Here is a 27,976-nt window from a genome sequence, read left to right as displayed (position 1 = left end):
ACCCCATTATAGAACAATAAGCGTTCCTAGAACCTCCTTACTATAAAAAGCGGACGCCATGACAGAAGTAACCCCATCATATCATAATTCATATTCATAGTTTCAAATACACAATTAAATTGACTCCAAAAAAATGAGTACGAACAACCATCTAAATCATAGTTTGATCCTAACCGTGTTGCTACTCATAACATTTGCAACGAAGACTGAGCAATCAAAACAGATTCCAGCACTGTATGTGTTCGGTGATTCATTTGTTGACTGTGGTAACAACCACAATGTTGATTTCTTTCCTTATGGCATAGATTTCGGCACACCCACTGGTCGCTGCACTAATGGCAAAACTGTTGCTGATTTCCTTGGTGAGAAACTATATATCTAGAATCATTCATTCTACAAGATTCTTACTGATTTGTGCAGAACATATTTTATTTACTGTTAACATACAAATAAAACTCCCACTCAAAAACTCAACCAAACAATTGGTTACATGTTGACTAAAAAAGTTACCCATCTAAATTTTTATTTTGTAGTTTGTGTATATAGAAAATATGTGTGTATAATTGCTCAAATATCCTTGTGTATGCTAATGATCGCACTAGAAAATAGTGTTAGAAAGAAAAAAAAAAAAAAAACATAACGCCCGCCTATAATAAAATTTCTGCTAATTTATATAAAGAAGATTTAGCGTACATACATCTTGATCCAACAAAAAGAAGAAACTGTACTATAACTTTCATCTAACTACCAAAGAGGATTAAGATTAGTATTTCTTTACATTTAGTTCACTCTTGAGTCTTGGATCTAGATTTAGTTGCATCATTTTTATGATTCAATTGTTTTCTTTTTAATTTTTGCAGCTATATACCTTGGTCTTCCTTTTGCCCCTGCGTACTTGGGACTTTCAAACAGAGTCATAACTACAGGCATAAATTACGCATCGGCGGGTTCTGGAATTTTGCCAGACACCAATAATGTTAGTAGCTCGTATTCTCACACCTCTACTTCAAAATTTCATTAGCTAAAAGATTACTTCTTCTTTTTTACTTATTTTAAAAATTAAACGAATTTATGATACCGTATACTATTTGTGCTTGCTTTAATTAGGAAATTTCATTTATAATGGACGAACAAATAAGGGGATTCGAGAGGACAGTTAAGGAGATTCTGCCAAAGGGGTTAGGTGAAGAAGCAGTGGAGAAGCATGTATCTGAATCCTTGTTTTTCTTATCTTCGGGTGTGAATGATCACTTCAAAAACAATACATTTCGTGGTAGTAGGAAATTTGCTTCCTACCTCATAAATGAATTCAAAATACGCTTGCAGGTATGTCAAATTTATTTACATATACAATTAACGAGTACATTATTGCACAAACTGATAAAAGTAACACATTTATCCCTAAGATTTTGCCCGGAACAATTTCATATATATCCGGCTAACGTTAGACAAAAAAAAATTTAAAGTTATTTTATTTAATTTATCATCTATGATTTTTTATATATAATATCTATAATTATATATTTATTATATTTAATATTATATAATTATTTCAGCAATGGTTAAAAAATGCAAAATAAGATATATGACTACAAAATAAAATAATTTAGACTGTATTAAACTGATTTTTTATTATCTTTTAAAACTAGTTTCACGTATGCTCTAGGCTTGCCTCAGTCTTGAGGACCCTGCCTATCAGAAATGAAACTGATCCGATCCATGAGAAGTTCCAGTATTGGAAAGAAAGAACATATCGGCATCCATGACGATCTTGTCATAAGGTCCCTTGAATCCCCAATTGAGATGAGTTTAGTGGGAAATCGGGATAGAGATGACAAGATGTATTGGTCCCTTGGTATGTTCTTTCAGAAGTACGTCTGGATGCACCCTATTGTTCTCAAAGGACGGCCCAACTCATCAGGCCCTTCTGATCCAGTTTACTGAAATTGTGGAAAAATATGGAATAATGCTATCTGAAAAAAAGAGCCTTATTGGTCAGGCCCAAATTGATTTTTTGGGAATGACTTTCAATAATGGTTTCTTCCAGCCTGGAGAGCACATCTCAAAGGAACTGTTAAACTTTCCTGATAATCACCTGACAACAAAGCAGGTCCAACAGTTCTTAGGCATCATCAATTACATCCGTGACTTTCTTCCGGATGTGACGAGACACACAAGTCAGTTGTCAAAGTTACTAAAAAAGCAACCCCCACCTTGGGGCCCTGAACAGACGACAGCTGTTAAGCACCTGAAAGAAGTAGCACAGAAACTCCCACCATTGAAGATTCCTAGCAATGGACAACGCATCCTGCAAACTGATGCTAGTGATAAATACTGGGGAGCTGTTCTCCTTGAAGAGATTGATGGAACAAGACACTACTGTGCGCATGCTAGCGGACAGTTCAAGGAGTCAGAAAAACACTACCATGCTACATACAAGGAGATTCTCGCAGTCAAAAGAGGAATCGAGAAGTTCAGCTTTCACTTGAGTGCATATCATTTCATTGTGGAAATGGATAATACGTCCTTTCCATCCATGCTAGACACCAAAGGGAAGATACTACCAAACTCACAACTTTTAAGATGGAAAGATTGGTTTTCACGCTATAAATTCACAGTAAGACACATCAAAGGAAACCACAACACCATAGCTGACTACCTTTCCAGACCAACCAAAGAACTTCCACCCAAAGTTCTTCACATCCTAGCCATGAATAAAGCTTCACCACCAACCTTCCCTCTTCCAGACTGCCCTCAAGACCACAAGTTCTATAGAAGAGAACCTGGACCGTTTCCTTTTTCCCTTCGACCTAGGACTGCTGCTGAGGTCAAGACCCTAGCTGAAGAATGCCTGTTTTACTGGTTACACAGGCTCCTCCTTGTTACCCAAATCACAGCAAAACCTCAACACTTTCACCCGAAAACACCTTATCACATCATACCCACCATCAAAGGTGAAATTCCTGAAGAAATGCTGTGGTTCATGTGGGCGCTCTCTGTTCAGTACGATTGCGCCATCATAGTTCCTGGAATTGCTATGTACAGATTTCTCTGTGACAAAAGCTTCTCAGGAACAAATCTTGAGAAACTTCTCAAGATGTTTGCACCTATTCCATTTTGGAGAGGAAAACTCTTCAGTGCACTAACAGACCATGACGTTTGGAACATTTCTGATAAGCTGAGACACAAGTTTTACTGTGCCTTTGTCTTAAGAAGGCTATTTGCTTCCCGTCAAGGGATCCTTTACACCAGAAACAACATCAACATTGTTGGTTATTCAAAGATATGGCCAACAGATGAGAAACACTGTCTCAACAATCTGGCCAAACATCTCACCTTCCACAACAATCCTAACGTTGATGTACTCAAAGAAGCCATTGAAGGACTCTCACTTTCATCAGAAGAGGAAGCTTCCTCCTTCAGGACTGTACAGGAAGAATTAAGAGAATTCCAAGCCAACTTTCTTGCTTCATCTGTAACTTATCCTACACCACCACTCTACCAGGATGAACACCCATGGAATTCTCCTCTTGAAAATCAAGCCACCTATGGTTACGGAAATATTGAAGATGAGGAACCAGGATCAAGGGTCTATCCAATACCGCCAAGCCCAACATATGTAGATGCTGGAATTGAAGATGATGATACTGAGGATCAAAACACAGAAGGACCACATGACCTTGTGGATAACATTGATGAACATGAGCCCATTACGAAATACAGTCCGTGAAGAATGGGACCCAGCAACAATCATAATGTCCAGAAGTAATTATGATATTTTGTCTTTATAATCATGTAAAATATGGTGTGACATAAAGTAAGTTTGTCCTTTTATAATCATCAAGAGGAGTGATGTGAGATAAAGTTGTCATAATGTAACCAGAGATAAGATTCCTTCTTATCTCTTAGTAGTGCGGTCCACGTGTCTGTAGCTTGCTTAAAGTTGTTTGTCTTGTTGTAATGATGGATAAGATTCTTTCTTATCCTCTACTACCCAAGAGTCTCTATATATAGAGGGGCTCTCCCATTGTAAAAATCAGAAGTTGATCTTTCAATAACCATTGTAAGATATTCACCATGAATACTCTCTAAATCTCTCTCTCTCTGAAATCTTGAGTCTCCAATATGCTTATCTTTGCTTACTAGTTTCACGTATGCTCTAGGCTTGCCTCAGTCTTGAGGACCCTGCCTATCAGAAATGAAACTGATCCGATCCATGAGAAGTTCCAGTATTGGAAAGAAAGAACATATCGGCATCCATGACGATCTTGTCATAAGGTCCCTTGAATCCCCAATTGAGATGAGTTTAGTGGAAAATCGGGATAGAGATGACAAGATGTATTGGTCCCTTGAAAGGTAGTCAGCTATGGTGTTGTGGTTTCCTTTGATGTGTCTTACTGTGAATTTATAGCGTGAAAACCAATCTTTCCATCTTAAAAGTTGTGAGTTTGGTAGTATCTTCCCTTTGGTGTCTAGCATGGATGGAAAGGACGTATTGTCCATTTCCACAATGAAATGATATGCACTCAAGTGAAAGCTGAACTTCTCGATTCCTCTTTTGACTGCGAGAATCTCCTTGTATGTAGCATGGTAGTGTTTTTCTGACTCCTTGAACTGTCCGCTAGCATGCGCACAGTAGTGTCTTGTTCCATCAATCTCTTCAAGGAGAACAGCTCCCCAGTAGTTATCACTAGCATCAGTTTGCAAGATGCGTTGTCCATTGCTAGGAATCTTCAATGGTGGGAGTTTCTGTGCTACTTCTTTCAGGTGCTTAACAGCTGTCGTCTGTTCAGGGCCCCAAGGTGGGGGTTGCTTTTTTAGTAACTTTGACAACTGACTTGTGTGTCTCGTCACATCCGGAAGAAAGTCACGGATGTAATTGATGATGCCTAAGAACTGTTGGACCTGCTTTGTTGTCAGGTGATTATCAGGAAAGTTTAACAGTTCCTTTGAGATGTGCTCTCCAGGCTGGAAGAAACCATTATTGAAAGTCATTCCCAAAAAATCAATTTGGGCCTGACCAATAAGGCTCTTTTTTTCAGATAGCATTATTCCATATTTTTCCACAATTTCAGTAAACTGGATCAGAAGGGCCTGATGAGTTGGGCCGTCCTTTGAGAACAATAGGATGTCATCTATGTAGATGAGAGCTGAATGGAGTATGGGCTCAAAGATTCTGATCATAGTTTTTTGGAATAATGATGGGGCTACCTTTAGTCCAAATGGCATGACAGTCCATTGGTACTGAGCATCAGGTATGCAAAAGCCCGTTTTGTATCTGTCTTTGGGGTGGATACCCAGTTGCCAAAATCCTGCTTTGAGGTCAAACTTACTGAAAAGTTTAGCTTCACTAAGCCGAGGAGTTATGGCGTCAATCCTTGGTAGTGGAAACTTGTCGTCTTGCAAGAAAAGATTTAAGGGCTTGTAATCAATCACCAATCTCTTCTTTTTTCTGATCTGTTCAGACCTCTTTTCCACATAGAATGCTTGGCATGCCCAGTTGGAAGTTGTGGATTCAATTAAACCTTGCTTCAATAACGAAGCGCATTCTTCTTTTGCTAACTTCAGATCTTCAGGATTCATTCCTGAATGGGTTGCCTTGGTAGGGTTGATGTCTTCATTCTTCTTGAAGGGCAATTGAATGAAGAACTCTTGATTCTTCCATAAAGGAAGAGGGTGGTCAAACTTGTCATGGCTGTCATAACAAGTTTTTAGTAACCTGTTCTGAATAGCTTCATAGTCTGAAGGAGCCTTGCTAATTTCATAGATGCCTCTGTTTTCGAGAAATGGCAAGAACTTCCTTTTGAATTTTAATCCTTCTGGCCATATTGACATTCCCTGTGTTTGGCAATATGCATCAAAACCAAACAGTACATCTTTCTCAAGGAGGTAGCTTCCCAGAACCTTCAGCCAAATCACCATTTCAGGAAATATTTGTAGCCCAATATTTCCTCTGGAAATACGGTCAATAACAAATCTTCCCTGGCTGGCTGTTGTGTAGATCTTATCATGAGGAGCCCAAATTTCATCAGGTAACAGATTGGGCCTGACAACGGTTGCACAAGATCCTGTGTCAAGCAATGCTACGACCTTTTTTGGTACATCGTACTTGGTCGCCAAAAGTTTGACTTTGAAGTGGGGTCGTTGGATTCCATCAATTCTTTTGGAACCTAAGCTTCCTAGACATCCTCCTTCTGTCATCCACTGTTGAGGCGGAGCAGATGCCATATAGTGGATTGGTCTGTAGTCATCATCAGAGGAATCATTTTCGGGATCATGAAGCATGTACCTTGTGTACTCATCTGCTTCTGACTGTTCTTCAAGGATAGACTCAAGATCTTCATCGTCTCGAGTTAAGACAGCGTCTTGTAGGGATTGAAGCATTTTTATTTCCCTTTTGCTTGTCTGCTTCTTATTGGGACATTTCTTGGCAAAGTGCCCAGTTTGTCCACAAAGAAAACATTTGTTGGTTTGCTTGTCCTTGAAAGTCTTTTTTCTGAAGAACCGTTTCTTTCCTTTGAACTTTCTTCTTCTGCTGAAATGGCTTTGATCAAAATCTGATCGTCTGGTTCTTCTGAAATGGTGCTTCTTTTTTGTGTGGCAGTCACAAGAGTCTTTATCCTTGCATTTGATCTGCAGATAAGACTTGTTGCACGCTCCCTTTAGTTTGAGGGAATTCCTGGCTAGCTGTTTGAACAGATCTTGCTGATTGCAGAGCTTATCAAGAGCTGCTAGGGCCAATTGATAGATTTCTCCGAAGGTTATCGTTGGAATATCCTTCTGGTAGATAGCCATTGTTCTTCGTATTTCTGGTAGGAGCTCTTTTGGGAGTGAAGCAAGATACACTTCCTTAAGCATTGAATTGCTCTGTCCTCCAAGAGGATAGTATTTGGCCTGCATTCTTTTGAAATGCTTTTCCAGATCTTTCTTATTAAGTGAACAGCATTTCATCTCGTAGTATTCTTGGGAATTTCTCTGCTGGATAATCCCAATGTCTCCTAGGAATTCTCTATGCAATCTTCCTAGAAACTGAGCAGCACTTCCACCAGTGAGCTGCATTCGCTCATACTCACTTAGCGTGTTTATCCATTCTCTAAGATTGCCGGTCATCCTGGTGACAAACTCAGAAAGTACTTGCTGGATGTCTGCATTGGGGCTGGACATCTTGGTATCAATCCAGGCTCCAAAATCATTCAACCTTTCTCTGTACTTGTGAGGAGGAAGGTTATCGAAAGTGAAATAATGGTTGCCTGCTTTTGTCTGAGTGGACTTGGTCTGTGGAGGATTGTCATCTTCTTCTTCTACAACTATTCCTTCTCCTTCTTCTTCTGAGGTTGGGTTGGCCTGATCAACCATTGCTATTGCAGAAAGGTCTGCAATTTGATCTTCCTCAGATGATTCTTCTACCGAAAAGTCTGATGAGTCAGACGTTACTTCTTCAAACGAGTCACTTGAAGTGACGTCTGCATTAATCATTCCGATTGTCTCCCTTTCTGGTGCCTGATCTTCTTTTCCTTTGGAAATTATCTCAGTTTTTTCCCCAGAGATTTCTCCTCTGAAAAATTCTCTTTCTGACCATGGTGGATTATGCGTCCTTTTTTGTGAAGGTCCTGTAGGTTGGACCGGGTGTGGCTTAGGCTTTGTGTGTAGTCTTCGGGCAAGATGGTAATGGGTCTTGAAAATGTTGTCATAGTCAGGTTCATTTATGGTTGGCTGTTGTGGAGGAATGTAAGTGGGTGTGTATATGGGATACTGTGGTGGATATAAGGCTAATGGATCTGTGGCCAAAGCTTGTGGCTTGGGTTGTCTGGCTTGGTCTTGTTCGATTTGTCTGATCTGGGCTTTAATACGGGTAAGCTCTTGGTCTTTCTTTTGGAAATCTGGGCCAAAGTAATGGGTTTGGATGTAAGTCTTTAGGTCTTGGTCAAGTTTTTGGGCTTGTATGGTCAGTCTACTTTTTAACTCATCAACTTGGGTTCGAACTGAGTATACTTGTGAGGACAGGTTGTCTGTCTTTTCAACGAGTGTTTCCAAGGTGTGATCGATTCTCAACAGGACTTTGTTTTGACTAACGGCATTCTCCGTTTGCCAATTCAGGACCTCATCTTGAGGTGAAGTTGACTGGACTCCTTGTGGAGTTACTCCTTTTGGGGCTATGTATGGCCGTCGAGTGATCCTTTGACTGTCAGTGGAAACCTGTAGAGGAGGAAACTCCTGCTCATAAGGTTTGAGGGTTGCTATACATGGTACAGCAATAGGATCTGAGATTTGAGGCCTAAGGATCTTCTTTTTCTTCTTCCTTAGGTAAGACCTTGGTGGTTCTTTAGGTTCATCTGGTGGATAGAACTTTGGAGGAGCAGTACAGCTCTGCTTCTTGTTCTTCTTGGACTTCTTCTTTTTGTAGTAGTCCTCATCTTCTGATTCTCCCCAAGCATCGCAGTCGCAATCTGAGTCACACATATTGTGATCAACATCCCATATGAAATGGCCATTGACGTGTGAGACATAGACTGGCTTTCCTTCTTCATAGTAGTGAATTGGGGGGTCATCTTGATTGCTGGTATGTTGAACAGTGAGAGGAGAGATCATATAGATCTTCCTGGAGGATGACTGTCTAGAAAAGGATGGTCGTCCTTCTGTTCTTGGCCTTTGAAAAACCGTTCTGACTGTTCCGTCAGTCTCTCGTGTGACCGCTGGTGGTGCTGTTGTATGGACGTCAGGAGTGCTTTATGGAAAAGCTCTCTCATAGTTAGTAATCCATTCCAGTGGTACTATGGACGCAAGCTCTTCTGGAGGAATCATCCTTGGGATGCTAACTATGGCCGGACCATGGTTCCTGTCTGTGAACATCAAAAGCGCATCATGGGTGGTGTTTGGAAGGTTCAGATCCAAAGCATGATCTTGGATTCTGTACAACACCTGGTGATGAAGTGTTGCTTGTTCAGCACTGGCGTCTTGGGTAACACCAATCAACTGGATCTGTATCCGAATCCTTTGGGAAAGGGTCGGATCTGTAAGCCTGATAGTAAAATCTGGCGAGGTTGTAAGAATCACACTCCCATTAGTGAGAGTGGATACAAGTGCTCCAATAAGCGCATGTTGGTATTCCTTGAAGGTGGTATCTAAAAGTGCGATTTTTGCGGTAACAGGTAGTCCTTTTCTGCCATGTAGGGTCAGAATTAATCTTATAGCTCCAAGGTGCAGGTGAGTATATCCTTGTGACAAGTATTCACGAATGAGTTCTTGAGGGATCTCAATCGTAACGTACTGTTCTGCAGAGGTGGCTTGAAGACCACACTGTTGTAAACGGGAAGTTTGAATCACTTCCTTAACAGGAGGTGATGATTCCCTTCTTATGAGGTGGCGAAGACTAAACTACTTTTTCCGGTGGTAGAAAGTGTATGGGTTTATGAGAGGTTGTTGAGTAGCAGGGATCTTTGAGTCTTCTGGTACATGGGTGACTTCAACAAGGTTTTCTATCTTGTTGGATAAGGTTTTATGAACAGATGGTGGTAAACGATCAAGAGAAAGTTCTGTATTATAAAAGATAGGTCGGCTAGATTCAGGATTTGACATGAATATTTCAAGTCTCTCTTACTCTCCATTATCTCCAATATGCTTATCTTTGCTTACTAGTTTCACGTATGCTCTAGGCTTGCCTCAGTCTTGAGGACCCTGCCTATCAGAAATGAAACTGATCCGATCCATGAGAAGTTCCAGTATTGGAAAGAAAGAACATATTGGCATCCATGACGATCTTGTCATAAGGTCCCTTGAATCCCCAATTGAGATGAGTTTAGTGGGAAATCGGGATAGAGATGACAAGATGTATTGGTCCCTTGGTATGTTCTTTCAGAAGTACGTCTGGATGCACCCCGTGGTATCAGAGCCAAATGAACTAAAGCAAAGAGAAGGTATATTGGAGATAATGGAGAGTAAGAGAGACTTGAAATATTCATGTCAAATCCTGAATCTAGCCGACCTATCTTTTATAATACAGAACTTTCTCTTGATCGTTTACCACCATCTGTTCATAAAACCTTATCCAACAAGATAGAAAACCTTGTTGAAGTCACCCATGTACCAGAAGACTCAAAGATCCCTGCTACTCAACAACCTCTCATAAACCCATACACTTTCTACCACCGGAAAAAGCAGTTTAGTATTCGCCACCTCATAAGAAGGGAATCATCACCTCCTGTTAAGGAAGTGATTCAAACTTCCCGTTTACAACAGTGTGGTCTTCAAGCCACCTCTGCAGAACAGTACGTTACGATTGAGATCCCTCAAGAACTCATTCGTGAATACTTGTCACAAGGATATACTCACCTGCACCTTGGAGCTATAAGATTAATTCTGACCCTACATGGCAGAAAAGGACTACCTGTTACCGCAAAAATCGCACTTTTAGATACCACCTTCAAGGAATACCAACATGCGCTTATTGGAGCACTTGTATCCACTCTCACTAATGGGAGTGTGATTCTTACAATCTCGCCAGATTTTACTATCAGGCTTACAGATCCGACCCTTTCCCAAAGGATTCGGATACAGATCCACTTGATTGGTGTTACCCAAGACGCCAGTGCTGAACAAGCAACACTTCATCACCAGGTGTTGTACAGAATCCAAGATCATGCTTTGGATCTGAACCTTCCAAACACCACCCATGATGCGCTTTTGATGTTCACAGATAGGAACCATGGTCCGGCCATAGTTAGCATCCCAAGGATGATTCCTCCAGAAGAGCTTGCGTCCATAGTACCACTGGAATGGATTACTAACTATGAGAGAGCTTTTCCACAAAGCACTCCTGACGTCCATACAACAGCACCACCAGCGGTCACACGAGAGACTGACGGAACAGTCAGAACGGTTTTTCAAAGGCCAGGAACAGAAGGACGACCATCCTTTTCTAGACAGTCATCCTCCAGGAAGATCTATATGATCTCTCCTCTCACTGTTCAACATACCAGCAATCAAAATGACCCCCCAATTCACTACTATGAAGAAGGAAAGCCAGTCTATGTCTCACACGTCAATGGCCATTTCATATGGGATGTTGATCACAATATGTGTGACTCAGATTGCGACTGCGATGCTTGGGGAGAATCAGAAGATGAGGACTACTACAAAAAGAAGAAGTCCAAGAAGAACAAGAAGCAGAGCTGTACTGCTCCTCCAAAGTTCTATCCACCAGATGAACCTGAAGAACCACCAAGGTCTTACCTAAGGAAGAAGAAAAAGAAGATCCTTAGGCCTCAAATCTCAGATCCTATTGCTGTACCATGTATAGCAACCCTCAAACCTTATGAGCAGGAGTTTCCTCCTCTACAGGTTTCCACTGACAGTCAAAGGATCACTCGACGGCCATACATAGCCCCAAAAGGAGTAACTCCACAAGGAGTCCAGTCAACTTCACCTCAAGATGAGGTCCTGAATTGGCAAACGGAGAATGCCGTTAGTCAAAACAAAGTCCTGTTGAGAATCGATCACACCTTGGAAACACTCGTTGAAAAGACAGACAACCTGTCCTCACAAGTATACTCAGTTCGAACCCAAGTTGATGAGTTAAAAAGTAGACTGACCATACAAGCCCAAAAACTTGACCAAGACCTAAAGACTTACATCCAAACCCATTACTTTGGCCCAGATTTCCAAAAGAAAGACCAAGAGCTTACCCGTATTAAAGCCCAGATCAGACAAATCGAACAAGACCAAGCCAGACAACCCAAGCCACAAGCTTTGGCCACAGATCCATTAGCCTTATATCCACCACAGTATCCCATATACACACCCACTTACATTCCTCCACAACAGCCAACCATAAATGAACCTGACTATGACAACATCTTCAAGACCCATTACCATCTTGCCCGAAGACTACACACAAAGCCTAAGCCACACCCGGTCCAACCTACAGGACCTTCACAAAAAAGGACGCATAATCCACCATGGTCAGAAAGAGAATTTTTCAGAGAAGAAATCTCTGGGGAAAAAACTGAGATAATTTCCAAAGGAAAAGAAGATCAGGCACCAGAAAGGGAGACAATCGGAATGATTAATGCAGACGTCACTTCAAGTGACTCGTTTGAAGAAGTAACGTCTGACTCATCAGACTTTTCAGTAGAAGAATCATCTGAGGAAGATCAAATTGCAGACCTTTCTGTAATAGCAATGGTTGATCAGGCCAACCCAACCTCAGAAGAAGAAGGAGAAGGAATAGTTGTAGAAGAAGAAGATGACAATCCTCCACAGACCAAGTCCACTCAGACAAAAGCAGGCAACCATTATTTCACTTTCGATAACCTTCCTCCTCACAAGTACAGAGAAAGGTTGAATGATTTTGGAGCCTGGATTGATACCAAGATGTCCAGCCCCAATGCAGACATCCAGCAAGTACTTTCTGTGTTTGTCACCAGGATGACCGGCAATCTTAGAGAATGGATAAACACGCTAAGTGAGTATGAGCGAATGCAGCTCACTGGTGGAAGTGCTGCTCAGTTTCTAGGAAGATTGCATAGAGAATTCCTAGGAGACATTGGGATTATCCAGCAGAGAAATTCCCAAGAATACTACGAGATGAAATGCTGTTCACTTAATAAGAAAGATCTGGAAAAGCATTTCAAAAGAATGCAGGCCAAATACTATCCTCTTGGAGGACAGAGCAATTCAACGCTTAAGGAAGTGTATCTTGCTTCACTCCCAAAAGAGCTCCTACCAGAAATACGAAGAACAATGGCTATCTACCAGAAGGATATTCCAACGATAACCTTCGGAGAAATCTATCAATTGGCCCTAGCAGCTCTTGATAAGCTCTGCAATCAGCAAGATCTGTTCAAACAGCTAGCCAGGAATTCCCTCAAACTAAAGGGAGCGTGCAACAAGTCTTATCTGCAGATCAAATGCAAGGATAAAGACTCTTGTGACTGCCACACAAAAAAGAAGCACCATTTCAGAAGAACCAGACGATCAGATTTTGATCAAAGCCATTTCAGCAGAAGAAGAAAGTTCAAAGGAAAGAAACGGTTCTTCAGAAAAAAGACTTTCAAGGACAAGCAAACCAACAAATGTTTTCTTTGTGGACAAACTGGGCACTTTGCTAAGAAATGTCCCAATAAGAAGCAGACAAGCAAAAGGGAAATAAAAATGCTTCAATCCCTACAAGACGCTGTCTTAACTCGAGACGATGAAGATCTTGAGTCTATCCTTGAAGAACAGTCAGAAGCAGATGAGTACACAAGGTACATGCTTCATGATCCCGAAAATGATTCCTCTGATGATGACTACAGACCAATCCACTATATGGCATCTGCTCCGCCTCAACAGTGGATGACAGAAGGAGGATGTCTAGGAAGCTTAGGTTCCAAAAGAATTGATGGAATCCAACGACCCCACTTCAAAGTCAAACTTTTGGCGACCAAGTACGATGTACCAAAAAAGGTCGTAGCATTGCTTGATACAGGATCTTGTGCAACCGTTGTCAGGCCCAATCTGTTACCTGATGAAATTTGGGCTCCTCATGATAAGATCTACACAACAGCCAGCCAGGGAAGATTTGTTATTGACCGTATTTCCAGAGGAAATATTGGGCTACAAATATTTCCTGAAATGGTGATTTGGCTGAAGGTTCTGGGAAGCTACCTCCCTGAGAAAGATGTACTGTTTGGTTTTGATGCATATTGCCAAACACAGGGAATGTCAATATGGCCAGAAGGATTAAAATTCAAAAGGAAGTTCTTGCCATTTCTCGAAAACAGAGGCATCTATGAAATTAGCAAGGCTCCTTCAGACTATGAAGCTATTCAGAACAGGTTACTAAAAACTTGTTGTGACAGCCATGACAAGTTTAACCACCCTCTTCCTTTATGGAAGAATCAAGAGTTCTTCATTCAATTGCCCTTCAAGAAGAATGAAGACATCAACCCTACCAAGGCAACCCATTCAGGAATGAATCCTGAAGATCTGAAGTTAGCAAAAGAAGAATGCGCTTCGTTATTGAAGCAAGGTTTAATTGAATCCACAACTTCCAACTGGGCATGCCAAGCATTCTATGTGGAAAAGAGGTCTGAACAGATCAGAAAAAAGAAGAGATTGGTGATTGATTACAAGCCCTTAAATCTTTTCTTGCAAGACGACAAGTTTCCACTACCAAGGATTGACGCCATAACTCCTCGGCTTAGTGAAGCTAAACTTTTCAGTAAGTTTGACCTCAAAGCAGGATTTTGGCAACTGGGTATCCACCCCAAAGACAGATACAAAACGGGCTTTTGCATACCTGATGCTCAGTACCAATGGACTGTCATGCCATTTGGACTAAAGGTAGCCCCATCATTATTCCAAAAAACTATGATCAGAATCTTTGAGCCCATACTCCATTCAGCTCTCATCTACATAGATGACATCCTATTGTTCTCAAAGGACGGCCCAACTCATCAGGCCCTTCTGATCCAGTTTACTGAAATTGTGGAAAAATATGGAATAATGCTATCTGAAAAAAAGAGCCTTATTGGTCAGGCCCAAATTGATTTTTTGGGAATGACTTTCAATAATGGTTTCTTCCAGCCTGGAGAGCACATCTCAAAGGAACTGTTAAACTTTCCTGATAATCACCTGACAACAAAGCAGGTCCAACAGTTCTTAGGCATCATCAATTACATCCGTGACTTTCTTCCGGATGTGACGAGACACACAAGTCAGTTGTCAAAGTTACTAAAAAAGCAACCCCCACCTTGGGGCCCTGAACAGACGACAGCTGTTAAGCACCTGAAAGAAGTAGCACAGAAACTCCCACCATTGAAGATTCCTAGCAATGGACAACGCATCCTGCAAACTGATGCTAGTGATAAATACTGGGGAGCTGTTCTCCTTGAAGAGATTGATGGAACAAGACACTATTGTGCGCATGCTAGCGGACAGTTCAAGGAGTCAGAAAAACACTACCATGCTACATACAAGGAGATTCTCGCAGTCAAAAGAGGAATCGAGAAGTTCAGCTTTCACTTGAGTGCATATCATTTCATTGTGGAAATGGACAATACGTCCTTTCCATCCATGCTAGACACCAAAGGGAAGATACTACCAAACTCACAACTTTTAAGATGGAAAGATTGGTTTTCACGCTATAAATTCACAGTAAGACACATCAAAGGAAACCACAACACCATAGCTGACTACCTTTCCAGACCAACCAAAGAACTTCCACCCAAAGTTCTTCACATCCTAGCCATGAATAAAACTTCACCACCAACCTTCCCTCTTCCAGACTGCCCTCAAGACCACAAGTTCTATAGAAGAGAACCTGGACCGTTTCCTTTTTCCCTTCGACCTAGGACTGCTGCTGAGGTCAAGACCCTAGCTGAAGAATGCCTGTTTTACTGGTTACACAGGCTCCTCCTTGTTACCCAAATCACAGCAAAACCTCAACACTTTCACCCGAAAACACCTTATCACATCATACCCACCATCAAAGGTGAAATTCCTGAAGAAATGCTGTGGTTCATGTGGGCGCTCTCTGTTCAGTACGATTGTGCCATCATAGTTCCTGGAATTGCTATGTACAGATTTCTCTGTGACAAAAGCTTCTCAGGAACAAATCTTGAGAAACTTCTCAAGATGTTTGCACCTATTCCATTTTGGAGAGGAAAACTCTTCAGTGCACTAACAGACCATGACGTTTGGAACATTTCTGATAAGCTGAGACACAGGTTTTACTGTGCCTTTGTCTTAAGAAGGCTATTTGCTTCCCGTCAAGGGATCCTTTACACCAGAAACAACATCAACATTGTTGGTTATTCAAAGATATGGCCAACAGATGAGAAACACTGTCTCAACAATCTGGCCAAACATCTCACCTTCCACAACAATCCTAACGTTGATGTACTCAAAGAAGCCATTGAAGGACTCTCACTTTCATCAGAAGAGGAAGCTTCCTCCTCCAGGACTGTACAGGAAGAATTAAGAGAATTCCAAGCCAACTTTCTTGCTTCATCTGTAACTTATCCTACACCACCACTCTACCAGGATGAACACCCATGGAATTCTCCTCTTGAAAATCAAGCCACCTATGGTTACGGAAATATTGAAGATGAGGAACCAGGATCAAGGGTCTATCCAATACCGCCAAGCCCAACATATGTAGATGCTGGAATTGAAGATGATGATACTGAGGATCAAAACACAGAAGGACCACATGACCTTGTGGATAACATTGATGAACATGAGCCCATTACGAAATACAGTCCGTGAAGAATGGGACCCAGCAACAATCATAATGTCCAGAAGTAATTATGATATTTTGTCTTTATAATCATGTAAAATATGGTGTGACATAAAGTAAGTTTGTCCTTTTATAATCATCAAGAGGAGTGATGTGAGATAAAGTTGTCATAATGTAACCAGAGATAAGATTCCTTCTTATCTCTTAGTAGTGCGGTCCACGTGTCTGTAGCTTGCTTAAAGTTGTTTGTCTTGTTGTAATGATGGATAAGATTCTTTCTTATCCTCTACTACCCAAGAGTCTCTATATATAGAGGGGCTCTCCCATTGTAAAAATCAGAAGTTGATCTTTCAATATAACCATTGTAAGATATTCACCATGAATACTCTCTAAATCTCTCTCTCTCTGAAATCTTGAGTCTCCAATATGCTTATCTTTGCTTACTAGTTTCACGTATGCTCTAGGCTTGCCTCAGTCTTGAGGACCCTGCCTATCAGAAATGAAACTGATCCGATCCATGAGAAGTTCCAGTATTGGAAAGAAAGAACATATCGGCATCCATGACGATCTTGTCATAAGGTCCCTTGAATCCCCAATTGAGATGAGTTTAGTGGAAAATCGGGATAGAGATGACAAGATGTATTGGTCCCTTGAAAGGTAGTCAGCTATGGTGTTGTGGTTTCCTTTGATGTGTCTTACTGTGAATTTATAGCGTGAAAACCAATCTTTCCATCTTAAAAGTTGTGAGTTTGGTAGTATCTTCCCTTTGGTGTCTAGCATGGATGGAAAGGACGTATTGTCCATTTCCACAATGAAATGATATGCACTCAAGTGAAAGCTGAACTTCTCGATTCCTCTTTTGACTGCGAGAATCTCCTTGTATGTAGCATGGTAGTGTTTTTCTGACTCCTTGAACTGTCCGCTAGCATGCGCACAGTAGTGTCTTGTTCCATCAATCTCTTCAAGGAGAACAGCTCCCCAGTAGTTATCACTAGCATCAGTTTGCAAGATGCGTTGTCCATTGCTAGGAATCTTCAATGGTGGGAGTTTCTGTGCTACTTCTTTCAGGTGCTTAACAGCTGTCGTCTGTTCAGGGCCCCAAGGTGGGGGTTGCTTTTTTAGTAACTTTGACAACTGACTTGTGTGTCTCGTCACATCCGGAAGAAAGTCACGGATGTAATTGATGATGCCTAAGAACTGTTGGACCTGCTTTGTTGTCAGGTGATTATCAGGAAAGTTTAACAGTTCCTTTGAGATGTGCTCTCCAGGCTGGAAGAAACCATTATTGAAAGTCATTCCCAAAAAATCAATTTGGGCCTGACCAATAAGGCTCTTTTTTTCAGATAGCATTATTCCATATTTTTCCACAATTTCAGTAAACTGGATCAGAAGGGCCTGATGAGTTGGGCCGTCCTTTGAGAACAATAGGATGTCATCTATGTAGATGAGAGCTGAATGGAGTATGGGCTCAAAGATTCTGATCATAGTTTTTTGGAATAATGATGGGGCTACCTTTAGTCCAAATGGCATGACAGTCCATTGGTACTGAGCATCAGGTATGCAAAGCCCGTTTTGTATCTGTCTTTGGGGTGGATACCCAGTTGCCAAAATCCTGCTTTGAGGTCAAACTTACTGAAAAGTTTAGCTTCACTAAGCCGAGGAGTTATGGCGTCAATCCTTGGTAGTGGAAACTTGTCGTCTTGCAAGAAAAGATTTAAGGGCTTGTAATCAATCACCAATCTCTTCTTTTTTCTGATCTGTTCAGACCTCTTTTCCACATAGAATGCTTGGCATGCCCAGTTGGAAGTTGTGGATTCAATTAAACCTTGCTTCAATAACGAAGCGCATTCTTCTTTTGCTAACTTCAGATCTTCAGGATTCATTCCTGAATGGGTTGCCTTGGTAGGGTTGATGTCTTCATTCTTCTTGAAGGGCAATTGAATGAAGAACTCTTGATTCTTCCATAAAGGAAGAGGGTGGTCAAACTTGTCATGGCTGTCACAACAAGTTTTTAGTAACCTGTTCTGAATAGCTTCATAGTCTGAAGGAGCCTTGCTAATTTCATAGATGCCTCTGTTTTCGAGAAATGGCAAGAACTTCCTTTTGAATTTTAATCCTTCTGGCCATATTGACATTCCCTGTGTTTGGCAATATGCATCAAAACCAAACAGTACATCTTTCTCAGGGAGGTAGCTTCCCAGAACCTTCAGCCAAATCACCATTTCAGGAAATATTTGTAGCCCAATATTTCCTCTGGAAATACGGTCAATAACAAATCTTCCCTGGCTGGCTGTTGTGTAGATCTTATCATGAGGAGCCCAAATTTCATCAGGTAACAGATTGGGCCTGACAACGGTTGCACAAGATCCTGTGTCAAGCAATGCTACGACCTTTTTTGGTACATCGTACTTGGTCGCCAAAAGTTTGACTTTGAAGTGGGGTCGTTGGATTCCATCAATTCTTTTGGAACCTAAGCTTCCTAGACATCCTCCTTCTGTCATCCACTGTTGAGGCGGAGCAGATGCCATATAGTGGATTGGTCTGTAGTCATCATCAGAGGAATCATTTTCGGGATCATGAAGCATGTACCTTGTGTACTCATCTGCTTCTGACTGTTCTTCAAGGATAGACTCAAGATCTTCATCGTCTCGAGTTAAGACAGCGTCTTGTAGGGATTGAAGCATTTTTATTTCCCTTTTGCTTGTCTGCTTCTTATTGGGACATTTCTTGGCAAAGTGCCCAGTTTATCCACAAAGAAAACATTTGTTGGTTTGCTTGTCCTTGAAAGTCTTTTTTCTGAAGAACCGTTTCTTTCCTTTGAACTTTCTTCTTCTGCTGAAATGGCTTTGATCAAAATCTGATCGTCTGGTTCTTCTGAAATGGTGCTTCTTTTTTGTGTGGCAGTCACAAGAGTCTTTATCCTTGCATTTGATCTGCAGATAAGACTTGTTGCACGCTCCCTTTAGTTTGAGGGAATTCCTGGCTAGCTGTTTGAACAGATCTTGCTGATTGCAGAGCTTATCAAGAGCTGCTAGGGCCAATTGATAGATTTCTCCGAAGGTTATCGTTGGAATATCCTTCTGGTAGATAGCCATTGTTCTTCGTATTTCTGGTAGGAGCTCTTTTGGGAGTGAAGCAAGATACACTTCCTTAAGCGTTGAATTGCTCTGTCCTCCAAGAGGATAGTATTTGGCCTGCATTCTTTTGAAATGCTTTTCCAGATCTTTCTTATTAAGTGAATAGCATTTCATCTCGTAGTATTCTTGGGAATTTCTTTGCTGGATAATCCCAATGTCTCCTAGGAATTCTCTATGCAATCTTCCTAGAAACTGAGCAGCACTTCCACCAGTGAGCTGCATTCGCTCATACTCACTTAGCGTGTTTATCCATTCTCTAAGATTGCCGGTCATCCTGGTGACAAACTCAGAAAGTACTTGCTGGATGTCTGCATTGGGGCTGGACATCTTGGTATCAATCCAGGCTCCAAAATCATTCAACCTTTCTCTGTACTTGTGAGGAGGAAGGTTATCGAAAGTGAAATAATGGTTGCCTGCTTTTGTCTGAGTGGACTTGGTCTGTGGAGGATTGTCATCTTCTTCTTCTACAACTATTCCTTCTCCTTCTTCTTCTGAGGTTGGGTTGGCCTGATCAACCATTGCTATTGCAGAAAGGTCTGCAATTTGATCTTCCTCAGATGATTCTTCTACCGAAAAGTCTGATGAGTCAGACGTTACTTCTTCAAACGAGTCACTTGAAGTGACGTCTGCATTAATCATTCCGATTGTCTCCCTTTCTGGTGCCTGATCTTCTTTTCCTTTGGAAATTATCTCAGTTTTTTCCCCAGAGATTTCTCCTCTGAAAAATTCTCTTTCTGACCATGGTGGATTATGCGTCCTTTTTTGTGAAGGTCCTGTAGGTTGGACCGGGTGTGGCTTAGGCTTTGTGTGTAGTCTTCGGGCAAGATGGTAATGGGTCTTGAAGATGTTGTCATAGTCAGGTTCATTTATGGTTGGCTGTTGTGGAGGAATGTAAGTGGGTGTGTAGGGATACTGTGGTGGATATAAGGCTAATGGATCTGTGGCCAAAGCTTGTGGCTTGGGTTGTCTGGCTTGGTCTTGTTCGATTTGTCTGATCTGGGCTTTAATACGGGTAAGCTCTTGGTCTTTCTTTTGGAAATCTGGGCCAAAGTAATGGGTTTGGATGTAAGTCTTTAGGTCTTGGTCAAGTTTTTGGGCTTGTATGGTCAGTCTACTTTTTAACTCATCAACTTGGGTTCGAACTGAGTATACTTGTGAGGACAGGTTGTCTGTCTTTTCAACGAGTGTTTCCAAGGTGTGATCGATTCTCAACAGGACTTTGTTTTGACTAACGGCATTCTCCGTTTGCCAATTCAGGACCTCATCTTGAGGTGAAGTTGACTGGACTCCTTGTGGAGTTACTCCTTTTGGGGCTATGTATGGCCGTCGAGTGATCCTTTGACTGTCAGTGGAAACCTGTAGAGGAGGAAACTCCTGCTCATAAGGTTTGAGGGTTGCTATACATGGTACAGCAATAGGATCTGAGATTTGAGGCCTAAGGATCTTCTTTTTCTTCTTCCTTAGGTAAGACCTTGGTGGTTCTTCAGGTTCATCTGGTGGATAGAACTTTGGAGGAGCAGTACAGCTCTGCTTCTTGTTCTTCTTGGACTTCTTCTTTTTGTAGTAGTCCTCATCTTCTGATTCTCCCCAAGCATCGCAGTCGCAATCTGAGTCACACATATTGTGATCAACATCCCATATGAAATGGCCATTGACGTGTGAGACATAGACTGGCTTTCCTTCTTCATAGTAGTGAATTGGGGGGTCATCTTGATTGCTGGTATGTTGAACAGTGAGAGGAGAGATCATATAGATCTTCCTGGAGGATGACTGTCTAGAAAAGGATGGTCGTCCTTCTGTTCCTGGCCTTTGAAAAACCGTTCTGACTGTTCCGTCAGTCTCTCGTGTGACCGCTGGTGGTGCTGTTGTATGGACGTCAGGAGTGCTTTGTGGAAAAGCTCTCTCATAGTTAGTAATCCATTCCAGTGGTACTATGGACGCAAGCTCTTCTGGAGGAATCATCCTTGGGATGCTAACTATGGCCGGACCATGGTTCCTGTCTGTGAACATCAAAAGCGCATCATGGGTGGTGTTTGGAAGGTTCAGATCCAAAGCATGATCTTGGATTCTGTACAACACCTGGTGATGAAGTGTTGCTTGTTCAGCACTGGCGTCTTGGGTAACACCAATCAACTGGATCTGTATCCGAATCCTTTGGGAAAGGGTCGGATCTGTAAGCCTGATAGTAAAATCTGGCGAGATTGTAAGAATCACACTCCCATTAGTGAGAGTGGATACAAGTGCTCCAATAAGCGCATGTTGGTATTCCTTGAAGGTGGTATCTAAAAGTGCGATTTTTGCGGTAACAGGTAGTCCTTTTCTGCCATGTAGGGTCAGAATTAATCTTATAGCTCCAAGGTGCAGGTGAGTATATCCTTGTGACAAGTATTCACGAATGAGTTCTTGAGGGATCTCAATCGTAACGTACTGTTCTGCAGAGGTGGCTTGAAGACCACACTGTTGTAAACGGGAAGTTTGAATCACTTCCTTAACAGGAGGTGATGATTCCCTTCTTATGAGGTGGCGAATACTAAACTGCTTTTTCCGGTGGTAGAAAGTGTATGGGTTTATGAGAGGTTGTTGAGTAGCAGGGATCTTTGAGTCTTCTGGTACATGGGTGACTTCAACAAGGTTTTCTATCTTGTTGGATAAGGTTTTATGAACAGATGGTGGTAAACGATCAAGAGAAAGTTCTGTATTATAAAAGATAGGTCGGCTAGATTCAGGATTTGACATGAATATTTCAAGTCTCTCTTACTCTCCATTATCTCCAATATACCTTCTCTTTGCTTTAGTTCATTTGGCTCTGATACCACGGGGTGCATCCAGACGTACTTCTGAAAGAACATACCAAGGGACCAATACATCTTGTCATCTCTATCCCGATTTCCCACTAAACTCATCTCAATTGGGGATTCAAGGGACCTTATGACAAGATCGTCATGGATGCCGATATGTTCTTTCTTTCCAATACTGGAACTTCTCATGGATCGGATCAGTTTCATTTCTGATAGGAAGGATCCTCAAGACTGAGGCAAGCCTAGAGCATACGTGAAACTAGTAAGCAAAGATAAGCATATTGGAGACTCAAGATTTCAGAGAGAGAGAGATTTAGAGAGTATTCATGGTAAATATCTTACAATGGTTATATTGAAAGATCAACTTCTGATTTTTACAATGGGAGAGCCCCTCTATATATAGAGACTCTTGGGTAGTAGAGGATAAGAAAGAATCTTATCCATCATTACAACAAGACAAACAACTTTAAGCAAGCTACAGACACGTGGACCGCACTACTAAGAGATAAGAAGGAATCTTATCTCTGGTTACATTATGACAACTTTATCTCACATCACTCCTCTTGATGATTATAAAAGGACAAACTTACTTTATGTCACATCATATTTTACATGATTATAAAGACAAAATATCATAATTACTTCTGGACATTATGATTGTTGCTGGGTCCCATTCTTCACGGACTGTATTTCGTAATGGGCTCATGTTCATCAATGTTATCCACAAGGTCATGTGGTCCTTCTGTGTTTTGATCCTCAGTATCATCATCTTCAATTCCAGCATCCACATATGTTGGGCTTGGCGGTATTGGATAGACCCTTGATCCTGGTTCCTCATCTTCAATATTTCCGTAACCATAGGTGGCTTGATTTTCAAGAGGAGAATTCCATGGGTGTTCATCCTGGTAGAGTGGTGGTGTAGGATAAGTTACAGATGAAGCAAGAAAGTTGGCTTGGAATTCTCTTAATTCTTCCTGTACAGTCCTGGAGGAGGAAGCTTCCTCTTCTGATGAAAGTGAGAGTCCTTCAATGGCTTCTTTGAGTACATCAACGTTAGGATTGTTGTGGAAGGTGAGATGTTTGGCCAGATTGTTGAGACAGTGTTTCTCATCTGTTGGCCAAATCTTTGAATAACCAACAATGTTGATGTTGTTTCTGGTGTAAAGGATCCCTTGACGGGAAGCAAATAGCCTTCTTAAGACAAAGGCACAGTAAAACCTGTGTCTCAGCTTATCAGAAATGTTCCAAACGTCATGGTCTGTTAGTGCACTGAAGAGTTTTCCTCTCCAAAATGGAATAGGTGCAAACATCTTGAGAAGTTTCTCAAGATTTGTTCCTGAGAAGCTTTTGTCACAGAGAAATCTGTACATAGCAATTCCAGGAACTATGATGGCGCAATCGTACTGAACAGAGAGCGCCCACATGAACCACAGCATTTCTTCAGGAATTTCACCTTTGATGGTGGGTATGATGTGATAAGGTGTTTTCGGGTGAAAGTGTTGAGGTTTTGCTGTGATTTGGGTAACAAGGAGGAGCCTGTGTAACCAGTAAAACAGGCATTCTTCAGCTAGGGTCTTGACCTCAGCAGCAGTCCTAGGTCGAAGGGAAAAAGGAAACGGTCCAGGTTCTCTTCTATAGAACTTGTGGTCTTGAGGGCAGTCTGGAAGAGGGAAGGTTGGTGGTGAAGCTTTATTCATGGCTAGGATGTGAAGAACTTTGAGCCAATTGAACTTTGTGTGAATCTCAATTCTCTTCCCCTTAACACACATGCTGCATGTCTCTTGGGAGTTTGGCACTCCGCACTCCTATTTTGATTTTTTTACATCAAATAATACAATAATCGAAGAAAAACAAAAAAGCATGAGTTCCTTTCACCTTTTCGTTTATTATTATTATTGCTTTTTTGTGACAGATACTTCATAGCCTAGGAGCAAGAAAATTCTTTGTGAACAATGTTCCTCCAGTAGGGTGCTTTCCATCAGTAACTCTGCGCTCAAAACCAATAGGAAAGTGTAGTGAGTACATCAACAAAGGGATCTCCTTTTACAATAAGAAATTGCTTATTTTACTCCATGAATTGCAGACTCAGCTTCCGGATTTTACCTTTGTCTATTCAGATCTCAACAAGAGCATCATGGAGATAAGACAAAACCCACATAAATATGGTAATAAGAACAAAGTCACATGTCTTTTGTTTTCCCTTTTTAGAAAATATTCTTTGGTTTTCTTTCAATTTTTGCTCAAGTTTTGTTTGGTAATAAACTGTTGTTATTCTGTTTTAAAATCTAAGACGTTTTAGATTTTTACAATTTAATTCTTAAAAAAATTATTAAATTTATTTTTACAAATATAAAATTTTTATTTTATTTAAATGAGTGGATATTTGATATTTTAATGTCAAGTTAAAAAATAAAAATGACGATATAAAACACTATATTATATTCCTCGATTATTATATTTTTTAATCAAAGAGTTATTGCATTTATTGATATTGGATTATTTTGAAATTAAGAATATAATCTTAGAAATGCACATATAATAAAACAACAAAAATATTATTTGTACACTATAATTAACTACTAAAATCAGTTTAAAATTTAAAAATTAAAATTTGAGTATATACTCAAATTGGTCCCTAAGGAATTTCAAAATGGACGTTTTAGTCCTCAACTAAAATTAATCACTCCATTGATCCTCAACGATTTTTGGCGTAAGACAAATTGATCCTTTTTTTTCTCATTTCTGTTAACCACTAACGGAAGGAGCAGATGTGTCGTGTGACTGTGATGAGTCAGCCATGAAATTCCACGTGTGTCGTTCGGACGAATTGGTCCCTAGCCAGAGTAGTACAAAACGCTGCCTTTTAGAATAGGGCACGACGTCGTTTTGTGAGAGGAAGAGTATCAAAACTGAAGCATCTCTTTGCCTTCCCTCCACCAAAAGAAAATTACTCTGAACTCCCTCTCTTCTGCTAGGTTTTACTAAGGAAGCCACCACGACGTCAACCTCTAGTCTTCCGACCACCTCCGTTGCTGTTTTCGACGCTAGGGTTTGAACGGGTCAGCATTATTGTAGAAGAATTCTCCTGTGAGTGTTTCGCTCGCCACGGCCACTGGTTGAGGTTAGTATAGTGATGAGTTTATTGATTAAGTTGTTGATGGTATAGTTGATCATTGTTGACATTGTTTAACGGTGTGATCATGCAGTAGTTGTTTCTGTTAGAGTAACATTAGTTGCTGGAAATAAAAGTTGTTTTTGATTCTTTGATACTGTTTCACATGGGTTACTGATAAGTGTTGTGGTGCATACATATACGAGGTTAACATGAAAAGGACACAATATGAAGTGATGAAGACATCGTATTGATGTATTAAGCTGATTATGAAATTTATCCAAATAATAGAAGTTAGAGTAACATTTAGTATTGATGAAATTTTATCCAAATTTTATCTGATTAAGGGTAACGTTTATTATTCTGATATTGATAGTGCTATTTCAAATTTGTAAATTACAGATGACTGAGTGGGTTACCCCTGTGTTTCAACATGGGGGGAGCTTTGTCAAAGATAACAAGGGTGAACTTCTGTATCTTAATGGCAATGTAACAAGATATCCTCCAATGGATCTGGACTTAGTGAATTACTTTGACTTGAAGAAGTTGTTTGAAGAATTCGGCTACCATGAATTCAAGAAGACGTGTTGGTATGATCCAAGAGCTCCTAGCATGGAAGCAGGCTTACACCCTATTTATGGAGATAAAGAAATTAGAGAGATGTGTGATGCAAAGAGGGAAGATAAAGAAACTGATGAGTTGTACTTGTTTTTTGACCACCCAATTATGGAAGATGTTGAATGGTCGGAAGAAGATGAGATGAATCTCAGTCAGGGAGATGATGGTAATAATAGCATGAATGAAGAACACACTGATGACGATAGAGAAGCTGAGGTCTGGTCTGATGATCCAATCTCTGATGGTGATAGCTATGATAGCTATGAAAGTGCTGAAGATGAGGCATATAAACCCCCACCTCCAGGCTTTGAGAGTGATACCGATGATGATGAAGATGAATTGCTCATTAACTTAACCAAGAGAAAAGGTGACAAAGGAGATAAGAAGGCTGGCAAGAAAAAAATTGCAAAAAATGTAAGGAAGAATGCTGGTCCTAAAGTCACTGTTGGGCCTACCCACACATCCAGGCCCAATAACACAGCTGGGCCCAAGTACACTGCCAGGCCTACTTCTACTGCTGGACATGGTATAGGGGAGGTTGATAGTGAGATATTTAGTGATGAGTCTGATGGTTTAGGTTTTGAGTCAGAGGGGTTTGATACACCTCAATCATCTGATAATGAGGGAGATGGTTTTGACTGGCCTCAATTCAATGAGGAGGCAGCCTTTGGTGAAGTTCAACTCCAGCTGAACATGGAGTTTACCACAATTGAACAATTCAAGAAAGCTCTAAAGGATTACACTATTGCTGAAGGGAGGAGGATTTTTTATGTTAAAAATGACAAGAAGAGAGTTAGGTGCAAGTGTGCAAATGGAGAGGAGAAGGCTATGAATGCAAAGGCAAAGTCCAAAGACATTCAAAGAAAGTTGGTGTGCATCTTGGAAGGCACACTTGTAGTTGCAACTTGTGGCAACTAACAGGTGATTATGTCTATTATTCATTTTTTGTCAGTTGTGATTTTAACATGTAATCTTGAGCAGGAATTTCCTTTTTTGCTGATCTTATGTTACTGCCTGATAATGTTGAGCAGGAATTCCATGTGTTCATGCGTTGACAGCTATACAAAAGAGGTGTGATAGGCCAGAACCTTATGTGCACCCTTGACTCAAAATGGATGCATTTCGAGCCACGTATGAACATGTAATCAGACCAGTCAACTCAGAGGAGTATTGGAAAAAGACTGGTCTCTTGGCTCCAGAGCCACCCACCATTAAGAGACCTCCTGGGCGCCCAACGAAGAAAAAGAGAAAACCTGATCCTGTTGAGGATTCACCAGATGCAATAAAGGGAAAAAGGACATTCATGGTCACTTGCCAAAAATGTGGTCAGACTGATCACAATGCAAAGACATGCAAGGGACCACCAAGGCCTAAACCACCCCTAAAGGTTAAGAAAAATGGACAACCAACAGCAACGAAAAATACTTCATTTGCTCCACCATCACAAGATGAAGTCCAAGTCTCCCAAACAGCACCCCAACCATTGCCACAGGTATAATCTCAGTTGAATTTATTGTAATCATATTGTTGTCATGCTGCCTGCATTCATGTGATCTTCAATGTGATAGTGACTGATTGGCTTAATACTTAAGGATCTATTTGCCTAATAAATTATCTATTTGGGGATCTATATGTCAGAAAAATATTTACTTGGGGATCAAAATGTCTAACGATTTGTTTATTTTGTGTTCTATTAGGAGCAGATAACCAACAATTCAAGCCATGTTGCACCTCCATCAACATTTAGGCCTCCAAGACCTAAACAACCAATTAGGAGGCCACATTCTACTCCAGCACCTACCCCACCTTCTGCTCCAGCACCTTCTCCAAGACTAACCATCTCCGCAGCACCACAGAGGCCTACCCAGTCAGCATCACCTGAAACACTTGCTGCTACAAGTTCTGGCACAGCTTCAAGAATCTTCAAGTTCATGCCAACACCTGGACTAAGGCTTCCAAAATAGATTTGGGCCTACTGTGTCAACGTACTTTTATGAGTTTAATACAACTTTGTCATATTTTGTTATGTTGTTAGTACATCTTATTGAGACAACGTGGTCTGTCTATGTTTGGTTATTATGTTGATAGTGCA

General features: G+C 40.9%; 2 protein-coding genes across 3 annotated transcripts; both read left to right on the top strand.

Moving 5' to 3' along the window:
* Positions 1–7: 7 nt before the first annotated feature.
* On the top strand, positions 8–27,791 carry LOC130980134 (uncharacterized). Of its 2 annotated transcripts, XM_057903774.1 has the most exons (6): positions 8–362; positions 861–976; positions 1,108–1,326; positions 25,669–26,805; positions 26,916–27,376; positions 27,582–27,791. In XM_057903774.1, the coding sequence occupies exons 1-4, from the start codon at positions 134–136 to the stop codon at positions 26,800–26,802; spliced, it is 1,698 nt and encodes a 565-aa protein (XP_057759757.1). In that variant the 5' UTR covers positions 8–133; the 3' UTR covers positions 26,803–26,805; positions 26,916–27,376; positions 27,582–27,791. The 2 variants fall into 2 exon arrangements, with proteins under 2 accessions (XP_057759757.1, XP_057759756.1); XM_057903773.1 differs by lacking the exons at positions 8–362; positions 861–976; positions 25,669–26,805; positions 26,916–27,376; positions 27,582–27,791 and adding an exon at positions 1,667–4,031 and having other exon boundaries at positions 1,135–1,326.
* On the top strand, positions 26,996–27,848 carry LOC130981050 (extensin-like). Its single transcript, XM_057904690.1, has 2 exons — positions 26,996–27,376; positions 27,582–27,848. The coding sequence occupies exons 1-2, from the start codon at positions 26,996–26,998 to the stop codon at positions 27,846–27,848; spliced, it is 648 nt and encodes a 215-aa protein (XP_057760673.1).
* Positions 27,849–27,976: the final 128 nt, after the last annotated feature.

Source organism: Arachis stenosperma, chromosome 5 (genome assembly GCF_014773155.1).
Source record: "Arachis stenosperma cultivar V10309 chromosome 5, arast.V10309.gnm1.PFL2, whole genome shotgun sequence".
NCBI lineage: Eukaryota > Viridiplantae > Streptophyta > Magnoliopsida > Fabales > Fabaceae > Arachis > Arachis stenosperma.
This window is presented reverse-complemented; position numbering and strand designations above follow the sequence as displayed.